The 17,423-nt window shown below is 41.8% G+C and overlaps 1 protein-coding gene, 1 long non-coding RNA gene and 1 pseudogene across 3 annotated transcripts in view; 2 read left to right on the top strand and 1 right to left on the bottom strand.

Moving 5' to 3' along the window:
* LOC147014080 (integrin alpha-9-like) overlaps positions 1–17,423 on the bottom strand; it is a 91,196-nt gene that overhangs the window by 40,184 nt on the left and 33,589 nt on the right. For both annotated transcript variants that reach the window (XM_085851735.1, XM_085851733.1), the window contains exons 11-12: positions 15,206–15,300; positions 15,017–15,107 (exon numbers count right to left, since the gene is read on the bottom strand). In XM_085851735.1, the coding sequence (XP_085707861.1) occupies positions 15,017–15,107; positions 15,206–15,300 (186 nt within the window). The remainder of the gene's footprint in view (positions 1–15,016; positions 15,108–15,205; positions 15,301–17,423) is intronic.
* LOC147014081 (uncharacterized) overlaps positions 1–17,423 on the top strand; it is a 111,511-nt gene that overhangs the window by 70,546 nt on the left and 23,542 nt on the right. The window contains exons 2-3 of the long non-coding RNA XR_015050637.1: positions 14,181–14,281; positions 16,320–16,384. This is a non-coding gene — a long non-coding RNA (uncharacterized LOC147014081). The remainder of the gene's footprint in view (positions 1–14,180; positions 14,282–16,319; positions 16,385–17,423) is intronic.
* LOC147014082 (uncharacterized) lies at positions 5,413–6,730 on the top strand (annotated as a pseudogene).

The raw sequence follows: 17,423 nt of genomic DNA, 5'->3' as shown, positions 1-17,423 counted from the left end.
CTTGAAGCTGGCCTCATCGCTCCAAACAATTTTGGATGGAAATGCTGCATCTTCTTCGCATTTGCCCAGGTACCACACACAAAACTCAGCTCTCCGGTCAGGATCGTCTTCATTTAGAGCATGGATTAATTTTGGAATGTAACTTTTCCAATTAATTCGCTTCAAAATGTGATGGGCGCTTGATTTTGGGATTCCTGTCTCACGAGCCATTTGTCGTACAGATTTCCGTGGGGATCGGTGGGGGGTTTCCAGCAATTGATTTTAATTTGCGGGGGTGGTTGATGACCGTGGTCTTCCTGAACGCTCCTTATGGACGTCATGCACAGTTCCATCTGTTTCAAACTTATCTCGGATGCGAGCAATGGTGCGTCACGTTGGTGGATCTTTGTGAAAATGTCTTCAAAATTGTCTTTGCACTTCCATGATGTTTTCGTGCTTCCAGTAGCACTTTATGATAAATTTTCTTTCTTCAAAACGCAGTCGTACTTCTGCCATTATTATGGTCAATTTGATCTAAAAATAAATGAAAAATTCAATGAGTTATGAGGGGCCAAAATGTGAGTACATTTTTTTGGAACACCCTGTATATATATATATATATATATATATATATATATATATATATATATATATATATATATATATATATATATACATATACACACATGTATATGTACAAGCCGGAAGGCGGATATGGGTAGTCGATCAAGTCGAATTTAGTCGTTTTTCAGCCGTTACTAGCCAACAAAAGCATCCATAGCAACGGTTCTTTCTCACACATAACTAGGACATACCATGAACCTACCATACCAATTTCATGTATATCTGACTCATAGTCTCTGAGATGTAACGAACTTCGTTTTTTTTATTGTTTTCGACCAGGGTTCATTCAAAGTCTATATATTATACATTTTTCATAGGATCTAGCTGGAAATTTTTGACAATATGGCTGAATGTACTTCCCAGTCGCTCGTGGCCCGATTTTTGATTTTCGAAAAAATTAATTTCTTATGATTTTTCAAGAATTTCAAAGTCCCGTTGCTAGGCAACGGATGGGTCCATAGCAACGGTTCTGATTTGCACACAACTAGGTCATTTTATGAACCTACCAACCAAGCTTCATCAAAATCGCCATTGTATTAACGGAGCACTGGACCGAAGAGACATACATACAGACAAGATTTTTTTTTTTCGACTCGATCGACTACCCAACAAGCCGGTAGGCGGACATGGGTAGTCGACGACCCAATAGAACCTGATGTGATGGGCCCATTTGATGGGGAATGACCTGAGGAATAAGCACAAGAAAATTCATGATTCAAGCTTCAAGGGTTAATGCTGCAGATTGTTTTTTCGTTAAAATACCCCCACATTTAGAGGTTTTTCGGCCGTTGCTGGGCAACGGAGGGGTCCATTGCAACGGTTCTTTCTCACACATAACTAGGACATACCATGAACCTACCATACCAGTTTCATGTATATCTGACTCATAGTCTCTGAGATATAATGAAATTCGTCTTTTTATTGTTTTCGACCAGGGTTCATTCAAAGTCTATCTTTTCCGACAGTTTTCATAGGATCCAGCTGGAAATTTTTGACAATATGGCTGAATGTACTGCCCCACAGTCGCTCGTGGCCCGATTTTTGATTTTTTTTTTTTAATGATTTTTCAAATATTTCAAAGTCCCGTTGCTTGGCAACGGTGGTGTCCATAGCAACGGTTCTCATTTGCACACAACGAGATCATGGTATGAACCTACCAACCAAGTTTCATCGAAATCGCCATTGTATTAACGGAGCACTGGACCGAACAGAGGGACAGACAGACAGACAAACATATCGACGGAAATACTGCACTGATAATAAGGGTAGAAAAAAAAAATCTCAAAAAAAATTTTTGGATTTATTTTTTTCGACTCAATCGACTACCCAACAGACAGACAGACAAACATATCGACAGAAATACTGACAATAAGGGTAGAAAATTTTTCAAAAAAAATCACTGATTGACTACTATATATATATATATATATATACATATATATATATGTATATATATATATATATATATATATATATATATATATATATATATATATATATATATATATATATATATATATATATATATATTATACATATAATATACATATGTTATATTATATATACATATATATATATATATATATATATATAATACATATATAATATATATATATATATATATATATATATATGTATTATACATAATATATATCTGATACTATATATATATATATATATATATATATATATATATATATATATATATGTGTATTATACATAATATATATCTGATACTATATATATATATATATATATATATATATATATATATATATATATATATATATATATATATATATATATATATATATATAATACACATATGTATTATACATAATATATATTATACATATATGTATTATACATGATATATAGATATATATTTTACATATATGTATTATACATAATATATTATACATATATGTATTATACATTATATATATATATATATGTATAATACAATATATATTATGCATAATATATATATATATATATATATATATATATATATATATATATTATGCATAATATATGTACTGTATATGTATATATGTAAAGCTCTTTCTAAACACTGACTGACTGATATGAAAGATCGGTGCCTTCCAGGTGATGTAGAAAGCTGAAATTTTGCGTGGCAGTGGACATCGAAGCCAGTACACCAAAGGGGGAGGGGGGGGGGGAAATCACATAATCTGACGACATCCATAAATTAAAATATAAATAAATGGGTAAAAAATAACTGAAATAAAAATGCAGGCGAGTGACCTGAGACAATGGGGAAGCACGGTAATTTTGTGTGCCGACGGACATCGAAGCCGTTATACCAGGAAAAAAATCATAGAACTGTCGGAAAGCATCTGTAAATGAAAATATAAATAAATAAATAAATAATTTAAAAAATCAAATGCAGGTGAGTGACCCAGACAATGGGGAAACAGGGTTCGTGTGTCAGCATACCACGCTAATAAATGTGTGTTTATATATATATATATATATATATATATATATATATATATATATATATATATATATATATATATATATATATATATATATGTGTGTGTTTATATATATACATACATACATATACATATATACATATATATATATATATATATATATATATATATATATATATATATATATATATACATATATATATAAACACACACACACATATATGTATACATGTACATATACATACATGCACATGGTGTCCATAAAGTCATTGTGTAACTTTGAACCTTTATAACTTTTGATGTACACATGATAGAAACTAGAGGGGGAGCACTCGGGAGAGTGCAAAACCTCCGCCGCCAATACTGCTGGGTCACTCTAGTAAACCTGATATCCTATTCATTCAATTTGACGTCAACAGTGCTCACAGAGTTATAGTTTGCAACTTTGCCTTTTACTTTTAACTTTTACATACTCAATTCATTCGTCATAACTAGATTCCTTGAGACAGAAATTGATTTTACGTGGGTATATCCACCTGAAGTTCCAAAATCAGCCGCAATTATAATTTTGGCATGATTTTTGTTGGAAATTACTTATAACATGTAGAAATGCAAAAAAAAAAAAAATCGAAATTTTTTTTCTCTAACATTTTTTTTGGGGGAGGGGGGGTTGGAAATCACTGAAAACATGTAGAAATGCAAGAAAAAAACAATTCAAATATTTTTTCAAATTGGCCGCCATAGCGGCTATATTGGATTTTGGACCAAGTCCAAAATCTAATGGCATGATCCTTGGACCAGACCTAAACCCCCCACCAAGTTTCGTCGAAATCCGTAGAGGAGTTTTTCCGTAATACTGTTCACAAAAAAAGAAACAAACAAACAAACAAACAGAAAGGGGTGAAAACAGTAACCTCCATCCATCTTCGATAGCGGAGGTTAACAATTTGTAAATGGCATATGAATGCATCATTCATCAAGTTATTTATAATGTTGATATTATTAATGTTGTTTAAAAATCCACAATTCCCCAAGGTTTATTGATGAATTGACATTTTTGTTGTGTAGTCTCGGACCTGGCTTAGACATATATGCACTTAATTTAGGAGAGGATCACAACTATTTTTGGCTAATATGACCCCCAAGGAACAACTTGGGATGTGTGCCAAAATCTCTATCCGGGACGAGCCCGAAAATGACCACGCCCTTTTTAAAATCTATGTACCCCATTGTCTATCACTCTATGCACCCTATTATCACTCACTCAGCCTGCTTTTGATTTATTCATAGCACCAGTGCTACAAGATCCGGAGAGAGAGAGTGAGAGAACGACTTATCCATCCAGTGTCACAGAGATAATATCTCATTATATTATAGATAATATCACACTATCCAAGCAGCCTTTCAAGTCTACCTTAAGGAAAGGGCATCGCTGTCCCAGTCCTTTGATTACTGGAACACATACATTTCCCACCTGTTCCCAATAGTCAGGGATCTGACCAATTCTCTGTGCTCTGGAGACTGGATTCTCTACCTCAGTGCTATGGAGAGGGAAACTTCACTGTTCTTCTTTTTTGGGAGAACAAACTACTCTCGATGGACACCATTATTCCTACAGGACTGCTATCAACTGAAGGAGAAGTTCCGACTCCTCTACAACTCCTACATGAATGGTGGATTTGTCATGAACACCACCAAGAAAGGTAGTGGAGTGCCCTTTGACCAGGCGCTAGAGCAGTGCTACAATCGGCCGGCCAAAGTGAGTGGGGGGATAATTGGGGTCACCAGAAAGAAGGAAGCAGTAGCTCTGTGGGGAATTATCAAGCATAAAAAAAGACCAGTACGTTGACCTCCTGAAGATGAAGGATGATGTCGAAGGAGAACTCTCACTTCACCAGGACTTCAACCCAAGTACTGCAACTAAGATAGTTGGGATGGTGCAAGACATAGAGGAGTATCTCCTGAAGGTATGCAGTCCTCTACAAGACCAAGTCGCACTGAAGAATGTTCTCACTGGAGAAATTGTGACCAATGTAAATGTAGACAAGTTCTTGTGCTGTATCAAGGAGGGCAGCACTGCTTGTGCTAATTTTATCGATGATCGACTCAGAAATAGGTCGATATTGATACACTCAACTATTAGCAAAATCAAGTTTATCTCCCCTAATACCACCTTGAAATTGGCTCCCAAAGCAGACATCAAAGATGAGACAATCAAAGCTCTCATGTTTATTGAGTATGGGAGTCACCGGGGGTTCACTGTTGAGGAGCTACTCAAGCATGAGATCACCAACTCTGCATTCTTCTTGGTTGACCAAGATGGTTACTTGAAGAAGAGTACCAAATCACAACTTGGGACCGAGCTGCTGAAGTTGTGCCCACTAAAAATGGCCAGAAATCTCCCCACAAACCCACGCCATCATTATCGACTTCATGGCCTTGGTGAGAAAGGTCCCCTTAAAGAAGCTTGATCTGCCCATCAAGACATTCCATGACTTTGCTATTGCCTTGACATCTATGGTCACCAAAGCTGGGCACAACTGTGATGAGAGCCATATCGTTTTTGATGCTTGCAGAGAGGACAGCATCAAGAATGGAGAGAGGGGGAGAAGAAGAAAGTCAAAAGAAATGGTTGTCCTTGATGTGATATCACCAAACCATAATGTTCCAGTAGTATTCGAGAACTTTTGGTCATCTTCCATCAGCAAAAGTGCTTTCCAGGCATTCCATGTTGAGTGGCTCACCACCAATTACCACGGAACCAAACCTCTATACCTCGGTATATCACCACAGGCATGGATGGTGTCAGGTGGGTGTGCTTCTCCATTCCCTCGGCTCAACTGCACACACGAGGAAGCTGATGACAGGATGATGTTCCATGTGCAGGACGTTCTAAGTCACCGGTCAGGACCTACATGCATGACGCTGTCATCAGGTGACACAGATGTATTTGTGTGCCTGTTATACCATATCACAGTCAATTGGAGAGATCTTAGCCTCCAAGAGCTTTGGCTCGTCCGCAATTCAGGAGTGAAAAGATCAATATTACCACTCCACGATATCTGCATAGCACTGGGAGACGAGCTCACAAAGTGTCTCCCAGCACTCCATGCGCTGACTGGGTGCGATACAACCAGCAAGATATCAACTCAACTTGCAGCCCTGAATGCTGTCCGCAAACCAGGAAATTCCTCTCTGATCCTGAATTTTGACTGTCCTCAGCTAGCAGAAAGTGCAATACAGATGGCAGAGACATTCTTGGTCAAGTGTCTCAAACCATCAACAGACCTGGAGACATTTGACGACCTGCGTCTCACTGCATTTGATAGCAATGCCCTCAAGATGGACTTTGAGAGAACCACTTGCACCTCAACTAATGCAAGGAAACATCCATAGACGCTATTACCAACAGCAGCTGTGGGTCCAAGCCCCATTTTTGAGATGCCACCCTGATTATGAATGCCGAGTCTTATGGGTTTGTAAGAAGGGGCAGTTTATTAGTCCCTGAGATTGTGATCTCCAAACCCAAAGGCCTGCCAAATCCCTGCACATGTGGCAAGTGTGCTCGCAAAAATGGGTGTTCCTGCAGGGTAGCTGGGATAAAGTGTTGCAAGTACTGCAAATGCAAGGGAGGTGATTGTTGTAAAAACCCTATCACTGAATGAACACTGCTCATCATCCTCATACCTGTACTCTGTTGTGTTACTCTTCATGTTCCTGACCCTGGTTTACGTGACACATAAACAGTATGAATGTGGTTTTAAAAGTTGTATTGTTGGTGGTTGGGCAATTTCCCTGCTGATCTTTGAAACATTTAAGCTCTCCAGATACTGCTGCCTACTAAAGTAATGTTTTGTTTTTTATTTTTCATTTTAAGTTAACATTCCATTGATAATACTATGTAAATGATTGAAAATACAATTTCTTTATGTTAATCAAATGCTCGCTTTCTTTCTTTTTAAAAAAAATCCCTTGAATTGTTCAAATTCCAAATTGTCAGTTCAACTCAAGTAGATGACACAAATTTTCTAACTTTGCTCTAAGTCCAGAAAGTTTAAGTTAATAAATATATGGCAATTCCAGTATGTATGATAATAAGTATGGTAAATAAAACGGTTTTTAGCCATTTTCTCATAAAAAATATCAAATTAGAAATTTTACACTCTTCTATGACCCCCCTAAATAAATAAATAAATAAATAAATAAATAAACATGGCCATTCTGAACATTTTGAGCACCTCAGAAAATCTGTAGCTCCAATGGTTTAGAAGATACAGCTATGTCAGAAGTAGCACTTTTGATGAAAAAGGGTGTGGTCATTTTAAAAAGGGCGGTCATTTTTAAAAGGGCGTGGTCATTTTCAGGCTGTTCGTCCCGGATAGAGATTTTGGCACACATCCCAAGTTGTTCCTTGGGGTCATATTAGCCTAAAACAGTTGAGTTATCCTCTCCTAAATTAAGTGCATACATGTCAAAGCCAGGTCCTCTACTAGAGGTAACTTCTACGTTAGTGGTAAAGTCAACCACCACAATTACCATATTGGTTCCCAAACTGCGACGATTAAATATTTCACATATCACCTTGTACCAGCAAGATGAGGCTCTCTACCAACTATGGTTCAAATGTGCGACAGTTCTTGAATGATGTGTTCACAGAGAAGCGGATTGGTAGATGTGGATCATTTGCTTCGCCACTCGTTCATCTGACCTGTCCCCATTGGACTACATTTTATGGGGCAATATGAAACTGTTGTTTCCTCATCAAAACCACATTCTTTAGATGAGCTTAGGGCTACAATCACAAATGCAATTCATGAAATTACTCAGCAGCAACTGGAGAATGTTTTCATAATGGAGGTAAATGATGCGTTATGACAAAAGATGGTGAATATTGTTATGAATTTGGGAATTCGATTGCACACAACATTCAGGTTCCTTTAGTCAGTTATGTCGATAAATGCTTGTTCCCTAGATAGTTCACCTTCCATTCTTTAATGGGCAGAAATCGATTATGTGCACAGCCATTCAATTTAATAGTAAGGGAGCGATCACAAAACAATGGAGACGCCCCTCCCCCTCTTCTGCGAAGAGGAAGAAGACCCCTCCCGTCCTGAATCACGGGACGTAAACAACTCCCTCCCACCCGCTGTTGTGCGGGCACGGGGGGATGAGTCACGCCGGGAGCGGGGGAAGGGCGGAGGAGAATAAGGAAGAGATCCTGAGTTGGTTCGGGTGGTTGTGCAGTAGAGCTTCGGCTTGTGCTTGGCTCGGGTTAGGTTTGAAGGCTATGAGAAAGCTTCGGCTTCTGCTTGGCGAGGGTCGAGGCTTTTTGGAGAGCTTTTTGCTTCGGCTTGACTTTTCAGCAGGCCTTCGGGTTCTGCTTGGCTCGGTTCGCTTTTTGGGCTCTGCTTTGTTCATCAGAAGAGAGTTGAGCTGGTTGCTCGGCTCAGAGTTCTTGGTTCTCGCTTTGTTCATTGGAAGAGTTGCTTGTTGGCTAATTGTTCATCGGAGGAGCTGGTCGGGTTGTCGTGGTTCTTCTTCGGCCTGGTGGTTGAGGAGTGTCGGCCTGGTACAAGGGTGCTCGAGCTGGTTCGAGCCTGTTGCTCTGCTTCGTGGCCTGGTTTGGCTGGCTCTTCTTGGTTCGTGGAGCTCTTTGTTCTCCGCTTGGTTCCTGGCTTGGTGCGACTCATCGGCCTCATCTTGGAGGTGGTTCCTCGGGGAAGCGACGCATCGACGGGAAGGATCGGCGTCTTGTCTGACCAGCACGTGTTCAGACGCGCGAGAGGATTCGCTGAAGCTAGGGAAGGATCACGGCTCACGGAGATTCGATCCAGCTCGCTCTCGCTGGAGCCCGGGTCCGAACAGCATGAAGACCACATGAGGTGGAGAGGTTCGAGATAGGTTCTGGGTTTGAGCTCACCTGTCCTCTGAGCTGGAGTCCGTAATTAAAGGCATCAGCCACCATTTCTTGGGTGTGTGTGCGTACGTGTGTCCGTGGGCCCATCTAATAAGTAGAGAATTGTTCAGTGCTTTGTGTGCTGTAAATGATTGCATTGCATTGCATTTCGTAAAGTCGGTATAGTTCTGCTCTCATGTGCTTCCCTAGTTCCCCATTATTATTAATAAATACCCCAATTGTGAAATGTTTTCAGCTCGTCGCATCAATTCTTTCATTAACTGAGCATTTCGTGTGTTGGGAGTTAGAAAGCCGTTGGTTTTCCGTAAAAGGGGGACATTCGGACCGACGGTTCTCGGCGATTAAGCCGCTCGGAATCGCGCATGGGACAGGCTCGCTGAAGCGGCTTGTTTCGTACGAGTTCCGTCGAGGGTGAAATACCCCAGTAGTTGGATCACGTGGGTATTTAGGTAAACTGAAGTTGGCAATTGACCCTAGCCCACGTGGTCTGCCCATTGGCGTATTTTGGTTCTTGCACAAGTACCCGTCGGCTTCGGAGTTATCCGGGCGGCGATCTATATTCTGGGCGATCGGTCGGGCCGACTCGACTTGCGGCTCCGTAACAATATCTTGCAGCCCAAAACTTTGAACTATGTTGAATAAAAACTTTATGAACAATGACTCATGCACCATTTATAATTAGTTTCATGTGGACGTCAAAAGTTCATGGACACATTATATGTGTGTGTGTGCATGCATATATACATATATATATATATATTTTTATTTTTTTTTTGCGAATTCGCGCCCGCCGGCGTGCGAACGGCCACGTGACTCGAATCGCGGCACGTCGCCCACCCGACGGACAATTCTGTCGTGACGCTCTCGGACTAACGCCGGGAGTTCGTCACGGGTGGGCCTTTCGGCCTCACCACGATCGTGCCAATCGGCCACCCGCGTGGGATAGGGTTGTTCGCCAAACTCGACCTACCTAAGTACCTACGCGGATGGTAGACCGGGCGATCGCACCTCGCCGCAGGTCGACTCCGGACACGGGCCGCTTAAGCGATCCGTTCCGTGCTATCGGGATAACCGAGCGGTGTTATCGTCGGCCTCGACGGTTCCGATTAATTACACTGAACAACAAAATTTTTTTACTGGAGATGTGTAAAGTGATTTAGACTAATTTGGGTACGCTGATTTCAAAAATCATAACCGTTTTGCTGTATCACGTCAGGATTTTCAGTAACAGAAATATTCCCATTGCCTAGAAGTCAGGATTTCAATGAAATTTACAAAAATTCATTTATTCATTTATTTCATCATGAATGCTTCAAAATTATAGAAATTACAGAAAAACTCCACTAGAATGTAATTAAAAATGCTTTAGGCATTTGGCTTTGCGTTTGTGCTGCTCTGTGTCAGTTTCACGATGCAGGAACCAGCAGAAATCGCCCATCATGTTCGGGTTGTGCCGCCCTTGGTAACGCGTCTCCATGAGTGAAATCTCATGGTGGAATCGCTCGCCGTGCTCGTCCGAGACTGCTCCCAAGTTGTCAGGGAAGAAGTTCAGGTGCTGGTGTAGGAAATGGATTTTCAGGGACATCCTGGAGCCAAGTTTCCTGAAGGACTCCAGCAGCTGCTGCACTATTTCTTCATAGTTGTCCGTGCGCTCGTTCCCCAAGAAGTTGTCCGTCACAGCTTTGAAGCTCCTCCACGCTGCCAGCTCTTTGGGGTTTAGAGTTGTCGGAAAAGTTTCGTCCTTCATAATCTGTCGGATTTGCGGTCCAACAAAGACACCAGCCTTGATCTTGGCCTCCGACAAGGTGTTGCCAAACTTTTCCTTGAGGTATAAAAACCCACGCCCATTCAGATCCATTGCCCGTACAAAACTCTTCATCAAGCCGAGCTTTATGTGGAGTGGTGGAAGGAAAACCTTGGCTGGGTCGACAAGGGCGACATGCTTCACGTTGTGTCGACCAGGTACATGCTCTTTTCGCTCTTACCAATCTTTCCTCGTCCAGTGATTCTTGTCGTCTCTGCTATCCCAGAGACAAAGGAAGCACATTTATTTCGTGTAGCCTGACTGCAGCCCTAACAACAGCACCACCACTTTCAAGTCTCCACAGATGTGCCAGTTGAAGTCATTGTACTTGATGGAATCAAGCAGCTGCCGCATAGTCTCATAGGTCTCTGTCATGCCGAACGCGTGAGCCAGTGGGACTGATGGTTTCTCGTTGCCATTGTGGAGCAAAACAGCCTTCAAGCTGTTCTTCCCCGAGTCGATGAAGAGGCGCCAGTCTGCAGGATCGTGATCACACCCAAGTTCTTTCAACAGACCGTTGATGTCACTGCAGAATGTCATCGTGTCTTCCATCTCAAAGAACTCAGCCATGTCTCTGTGACGTGCTCTGAACAAGGATATCTTGGTGTTAGGTTCAAGTAGATTCCACTGCTGCAGCCTTGATCCAAGCAGCTCTGCCTTCGCCTTTGACAGCGAGAGATCTCTTACAAGATCATTTAAGTCTCCCTGGTTCAGAAGGTGTGATTCTTGAGTGTCGGGTTCAAAAGGTTCATCATCACCATCCTCTTCACCACTGCTTACAGCTATGTTCTGATCAGCTGGAGGTGTTGGAACGGGGTTCTCGTCATCATGAGGCACAGGTTTACGAGCAGAGACGCAGTCAGCGTACTTGATGTGACCTTTATTCTTCTTGTTGAAGCCGGCGATGCTTGTGCAGCAGAAATAACAATCATGATGATGATTCTGCGGCTCACGCCATATCATGGGCACCGCAAATGGCATGCTTGCGCGCTTGCCCACCAACCACTGAGTCAAGGTTGTGTGACAGCTTGTGCAGCAGATGTGTGGTGCCCAGCTATGTTCTTGGTCCCCCACCTTACACCCGAAGTAGTGAAAGTAGGCGGCCTTCATTTTCACTGCTGTAGATATACTTCGCTGTTGATCTTTTTTGGTATACCGACCACAGACATAACAGAAGTTGTCAGGATGATTGGTACAGGAACACCTACTCATCTTTATCTGAAAGAAAGAAATATAACACAAGTTAACAACAATTGTACGAAATAGACATGTTAAAGACATATGTAAATTTCATTGAAATCCTGACTTCTAGGCAATGGGAATATTTCTGTTCCTGAAAATCCTGACGTGATACAGCAAAACGGTTATGATTTTTGAAATCAGCGTACCCAAATTAGTCTTAATCACTTTACACATCTCCAGTAAAAAAAAATTTTTGAAATTTGTTGTTCAGTGTTATCGGGCATATTAAGCCCACGACGAACCCGTTACGTGAAGGAAGATGGAGATTCAATTAAAGAAAAGATTAAGCGAAACGGGAAAAAAGTTCAACATAATGCACATTTATTCCGCGGCACACGGAGAGCACACATATACAGCCAAACAGAATGCACATATATCAAATGCTACAAAAGAAACAATGACGCAAAGATACTACCGACTACGCGAGCACACGGCAACACTTAAACAGTTTTACTTCACAGACGGCGCCGCCAACACATTTACTCAAAAGCAAAAGAAAAGGCCACCCTCAAAGACAAGGGCGCAGACAGGGCCTGTGGCCAATATTTGCGCGGGACCTGAAGGAGCGGTCAGGTCCGCGAGACCGGGTGGGTCCTACCCGCGTCTTCGTGATGAGCCGCAAATGTGGCAGCGCTGTGGTGCTCCGACTTCGTGCTCCTTCACGGGTTTCGTTGGCACCGCTTGGAGTGGGGTGGGAACGGGGCCCCCTTTTCGCACTATCTCAGCGCGGGGGAAAGGGGGAATTGTTGATGCTCTGGGGAAAGAGTATAGCTGGCTTGCTTGGGTCCCGTGACGAGCGATTCCACCGCGACCTCATCGCCGACTTCCTTGCCTCGGACCCGAGCTCCTCGGACTCTTCCCCCAATTCTCCTCAGCCGACTGCAGCAAACCACCTGGACGCCCTCGCCTCCCGACTCCACTCCGCGCTTCCAAACTGACTCTGCCTTTTCTGCCACTCTCCGCTCTTCCAAAACTGACTCTGCCCAGATTCGCCTGGCGCTCAGCGCTTTATAGGCCGGCAGGAGAACCCATATGAAAATTTCCGGATCAGGACGAGCTTGTGGGTGGAGCCACGCTCGCCCATTGGACGGAGGAAAAGGGGCGTGAATCTCCCCTGATCCTAGAATTTGCATATCTCGATTCCACACAGACGCGCCTGGAGGCGGGGCCAAGCCGCCCCGCGCTTGCTGATTGGACGGATCAGAAATGGGCGCGTAGCATTCCTGATCCGAATTCTCCTCGGAAAGGCCGCATTTTGCACTCGCGGCTCGGCGCGTATCTTGTACGAGCCCAGGACAGCCCGACGCTCGGTGCTCACAGGCGGTGCGGGAATGGCCGCAGAAGGAGAGAGGTGAAGGTGGTGGAGGGTTTATGGTGGTGGTTTATGGCCATGGTGCCGTTTGGAATGGCGGTGATGCGATGTTTGCGGGAGCGAGTTGTGAAGGTAAAGATCGTGGCTGTTGGCGTTGTTGTTGTTGTGTGATGGTTGGAACGTGGTTGGTTCAAAATAAAGATAGAACAGAAAAACGGCTATCCCAAAGCGTTGCAGCCCGAATGAATCACATTTATTCCCTCTAAACAACGGGTTTGGGGCTAACTACACATGTACTTACAGAGATATCTCACCTACGGGACCTGAATGGTGGTTTGCGAATTTCCACAACCGCAACAATATATATATATATATATATATATATATATATATATATATATATATATATATATATATATATATATATATATATATATATATGTTTCAAGACTGGTGATTGGTGACAGGGGGTGATGGATGTAAAACAGACTAGTTATATCTTTAAACAAACAGACAGACAGACAGCCAGCCAAACAAACAAACAAACAGACCCAAATGCAATACCCTCTCCTTTGGCGAGGGTAATAAATGTTGAGCACAAGTGTGTGGTATCTGTGTGAAAATGATCGAGCATATGTCAATTTTTGTTCAGGAGCTGATAACCGTGAATCCCACCCACCCTGTGCCCCCCTCACCCTAATATCTCAAAAGGCTTCCCATTATTCCGCCCTCATTAAGCCTTTGAATCATTCCGTCAATAATCTGTCTGTGTGTTGCTTTAAAGGAACCATTTTAAATGGCTCCACAAGACCCAGAAAATCCTCTTCCCCTCCACCACAGATGGCAAAAGCAAGGCCTTGTGACCGTGCACCAAAATAAGAGCTGCACCTGTGCTGGCAACCACCCAGATCTGCTTGAAACCGTTTGCAACCCTGGGCATGGTGAGAAGCTCTCTCTCGGCACCCATCCTTTCCGATCGATGAACCGGCCGTAGGCGACAGATCTCGTTAAGAGCTTCTGTACGTTGTAAACTGAAGAAAAGATCTGTTTGGCTTTTGTGGCAGACAACGTCGGTATCTAAGGACCATCCATCACTGAATTGGTGATCATCCGGGCGGATGATTTGACCTTGTGTCCACCCCATGGTCCACTGTTGCAATATATAGTTACGAAAATGACCGAGTGGTTTATTTATTTAATAGTAATACCCCATTGAGTGTCAGAATAGGCGCTTGTAAACCCCAATTAGTGTTGCCCAGCATCATATGTATAGTTAGATTCCCCATCACCCTTTATCCTTGTTTCTGTCTCTTTCTCCCATCTCCCGCCCACGTTTCATCTTCGGGAGACACAGGCTTCTGCCTTTCACTGCAGCCTACAGCTTAAGCTGGAAGTACCTGTTTTAACTGGAAAAAAAAAATGATAAAAAAAAACATACATTTACTCAGGAAATAATTTTTCTTCTTTTGAATCCTCTACATTTACATAATGAAAAGTACAAAATTGCTGTTTCTTCGACTATTGTGAGTATCTTGTTTTTCTGATGTCTGACATGCATTTGACCAAAATATAAAATACACCAAAAGATAGGCCTACTGTAGATTCATGACAAACAGCAATAATAATCATCTCGTAAAATCTCACAATCACAGAAATAAATATTCAACAAGGCGTACCAGGATATCCGTTTTTATCAATGTCAGCTCCATCAGCAATTGAGTGCCCAAAGAAGCGAAGTCCAGGGTCGACTTCCATCCCAGATATCCTCTGTGCAAAACAGAAATCTCATTGAGTACTGAACTTGAACTGGCAACTTCAAAATGACCTGCACTTCTGCCAAGCCGTTGCAGCAAAAGACACTTTACCTGAGATGGCTCAGGTTCGATTCCGGTTGAACGTCCGTGGTAAATATAGATCGCACCGCCCTCATCATCCTCTCCTGGAGCACCGACTGCAATTTCTACAGGATCAGGAAACAAGAACATTGCTAGATCTCAGAGATATAATTCAACCAAAGTTTATGCTGGAACAGTATTTTCAACAGGAAGGAGAATCGTTATAAAATTTGTGCAAATACCTGAATAAAAGTTACATATTTTCAACATGGTGACGTCACAACACCACAATATGGCAGATCATTGGAATGTACTATGATGGAATCTCTTTCAAATACATTGTCTTGCTGTGCAAACATTGAGGAACAAATGCCATAGCTGAACTTCCTCATGCTGAATCTCCACGGAAGGCCACTCTAAAAGCTGAGACGGTATTCATTGTTCAAGCGATGTAGGGCAGCTGTACGGCTATAAACTAGACCGTCATCATCACAGGGAGGCCAAATACCAATAAACATCTTGCAACAATTATACATGCAGCTCTTGTGCCTCGCTTTGAGAGACACAACCTCCTTCATAATCCCTGTTCATGGGTGACAAATGATGACGTAATAACACTACACAGCAGCAGATGTGAAGCATTTGTAGAGCAATCCCAGAGACACCGTCCCTTGAGAGTGACGATCTTAAACCAATTAAATACTTGTGGGATTATAGGGGTGAAAATGGACAACAACCAGACCACCGACCGGTATAAAATCTAACCATATTAACAGAAATGTGATCAGGGATACCCCAGATGAGGATCCAACATAAAATGATTAGTGGAGGTTATTTTTTTTGAAATTATTTTTACATTCTTGAGGCTTATAGGAGAGTTGGAACACGGAAATCAAGCGATCAACACACTAATGGTGGAAAAGGAAAATAAGCACACTGGAAATGAACAGAAAAGTGCTGAATTGGCAGATCATGACGAGGCAGGACAAGCAGACAAATATAATTAACGTGTTTAGAAACTAGCAGTTGGTCGAGATGGATGGAAGAGGAGGTTTTGGAGGGGGGGGGGAGAAAAGGTCAATGAGAATAAAACAGGTCATGAATGTTATTATTGCTATTTCATTTCTGTACTACTTTTCTGCAGGTTGGTGATGACAAAACAAAGCATGCTGCAAGACTTGTTCACAAACTTCTGTACCTGTTGTCCAGGTGAATATACCTTCTCAAGTGGGAAATGATTAAAATGCACTAAAAAAAATAAACCCAAAAAACCTTTAGTAGGATAATGGAGTTTTAGAAATGATCGACCATCATCAAAGTGGAGGTCAAAAGATGACCAAGAGATGAAGACTTGGCCTATCAAGTTTGTGTCACATTTTCAGAGCTACCTTTACCTTCTACACAGCATAACAGGTGTTTTCGTCAAGTATCAATGCAGAAGTGACGAAGTCCGTTATTTTTCAAACAAAAATTATCTTCCAATTTTTAGATCTCGTGGAGGATCTCAAAGTCTAACTCACGTTGTTGTTCTTGTGGACTTTTTTGTTTCACAGCCTACAGTTTTCATCGAAACTTCCTGAAACTTGGCATATATATGTAAAAATTCCCTGTGCAGACAATAACCGTCTCCAATTTTGAAAATTCCTCTGAGAAAAAAAAGTAATGACGTCAAAATATCTCCGCTAATGGAAATCGCCTAAAAAATTATCTCCGAAACTAGGAAAGCTTTTTGAATTCTGTTTGCGGGAATCGAACAGGGCATTAGCAGAGATGAATTTCCGCACACATGATACATCACCATGACGTCATATCAATTTTTATGACGTCATTCCTATTTTTTGTTTCACAGCCTACAGTTTTCATCGAAACTTCCTGAAACTTGGCATATATGTGTAAAATACCGTGCGCAGACAGTAACCATCTCCGATTTTGAAAATTCCTCCTCGAAAAAAAAAGTTACGACGTCAAAATATCTCAGCTAATGGAAATCGCCTAAAAAATTGTCTCCGAAACTAGGCAAGCTTTTTGAATTCTGTTTGCGGGAATCGAACAGGGCATTTGCAGAGATGAATTACCGCACATATGATACATCACTATGACGTCATATCAATTTTTATGACGTCATTCCTATTTTTTGTTTCACAACCCAGAGTTTTCATCGGATCTTCATGAAACTTGCCATGTATATGCAGAAAGTCCACGCGCAGGCAGTAACCATCTCGGATTTTGGAAATTCTTCCAAGAAAAA

The sequence above is a fragment of the Eptatretus burgeri genome, chromosome 13 (genome assembly GCF_056783735.1).
Source record: "Eptatretus burgeri isolate ZD-2024b chromosome 13, Ebu_testis_v1, whole genome shotgun sequence".
In the NCBI taxonomy this organism is placed as follows: Eukaryota; Metazoa; Chordata; class Myxini; order Myxiniformes; family Myxinidae; genus Eptatretus; species Eptatretus burgeri.
The sequence above is the reverse complement of the archived record's forward strand: the minus strand, read 5'-3'. Positions and strand labels throughout refer to the sequence as shown.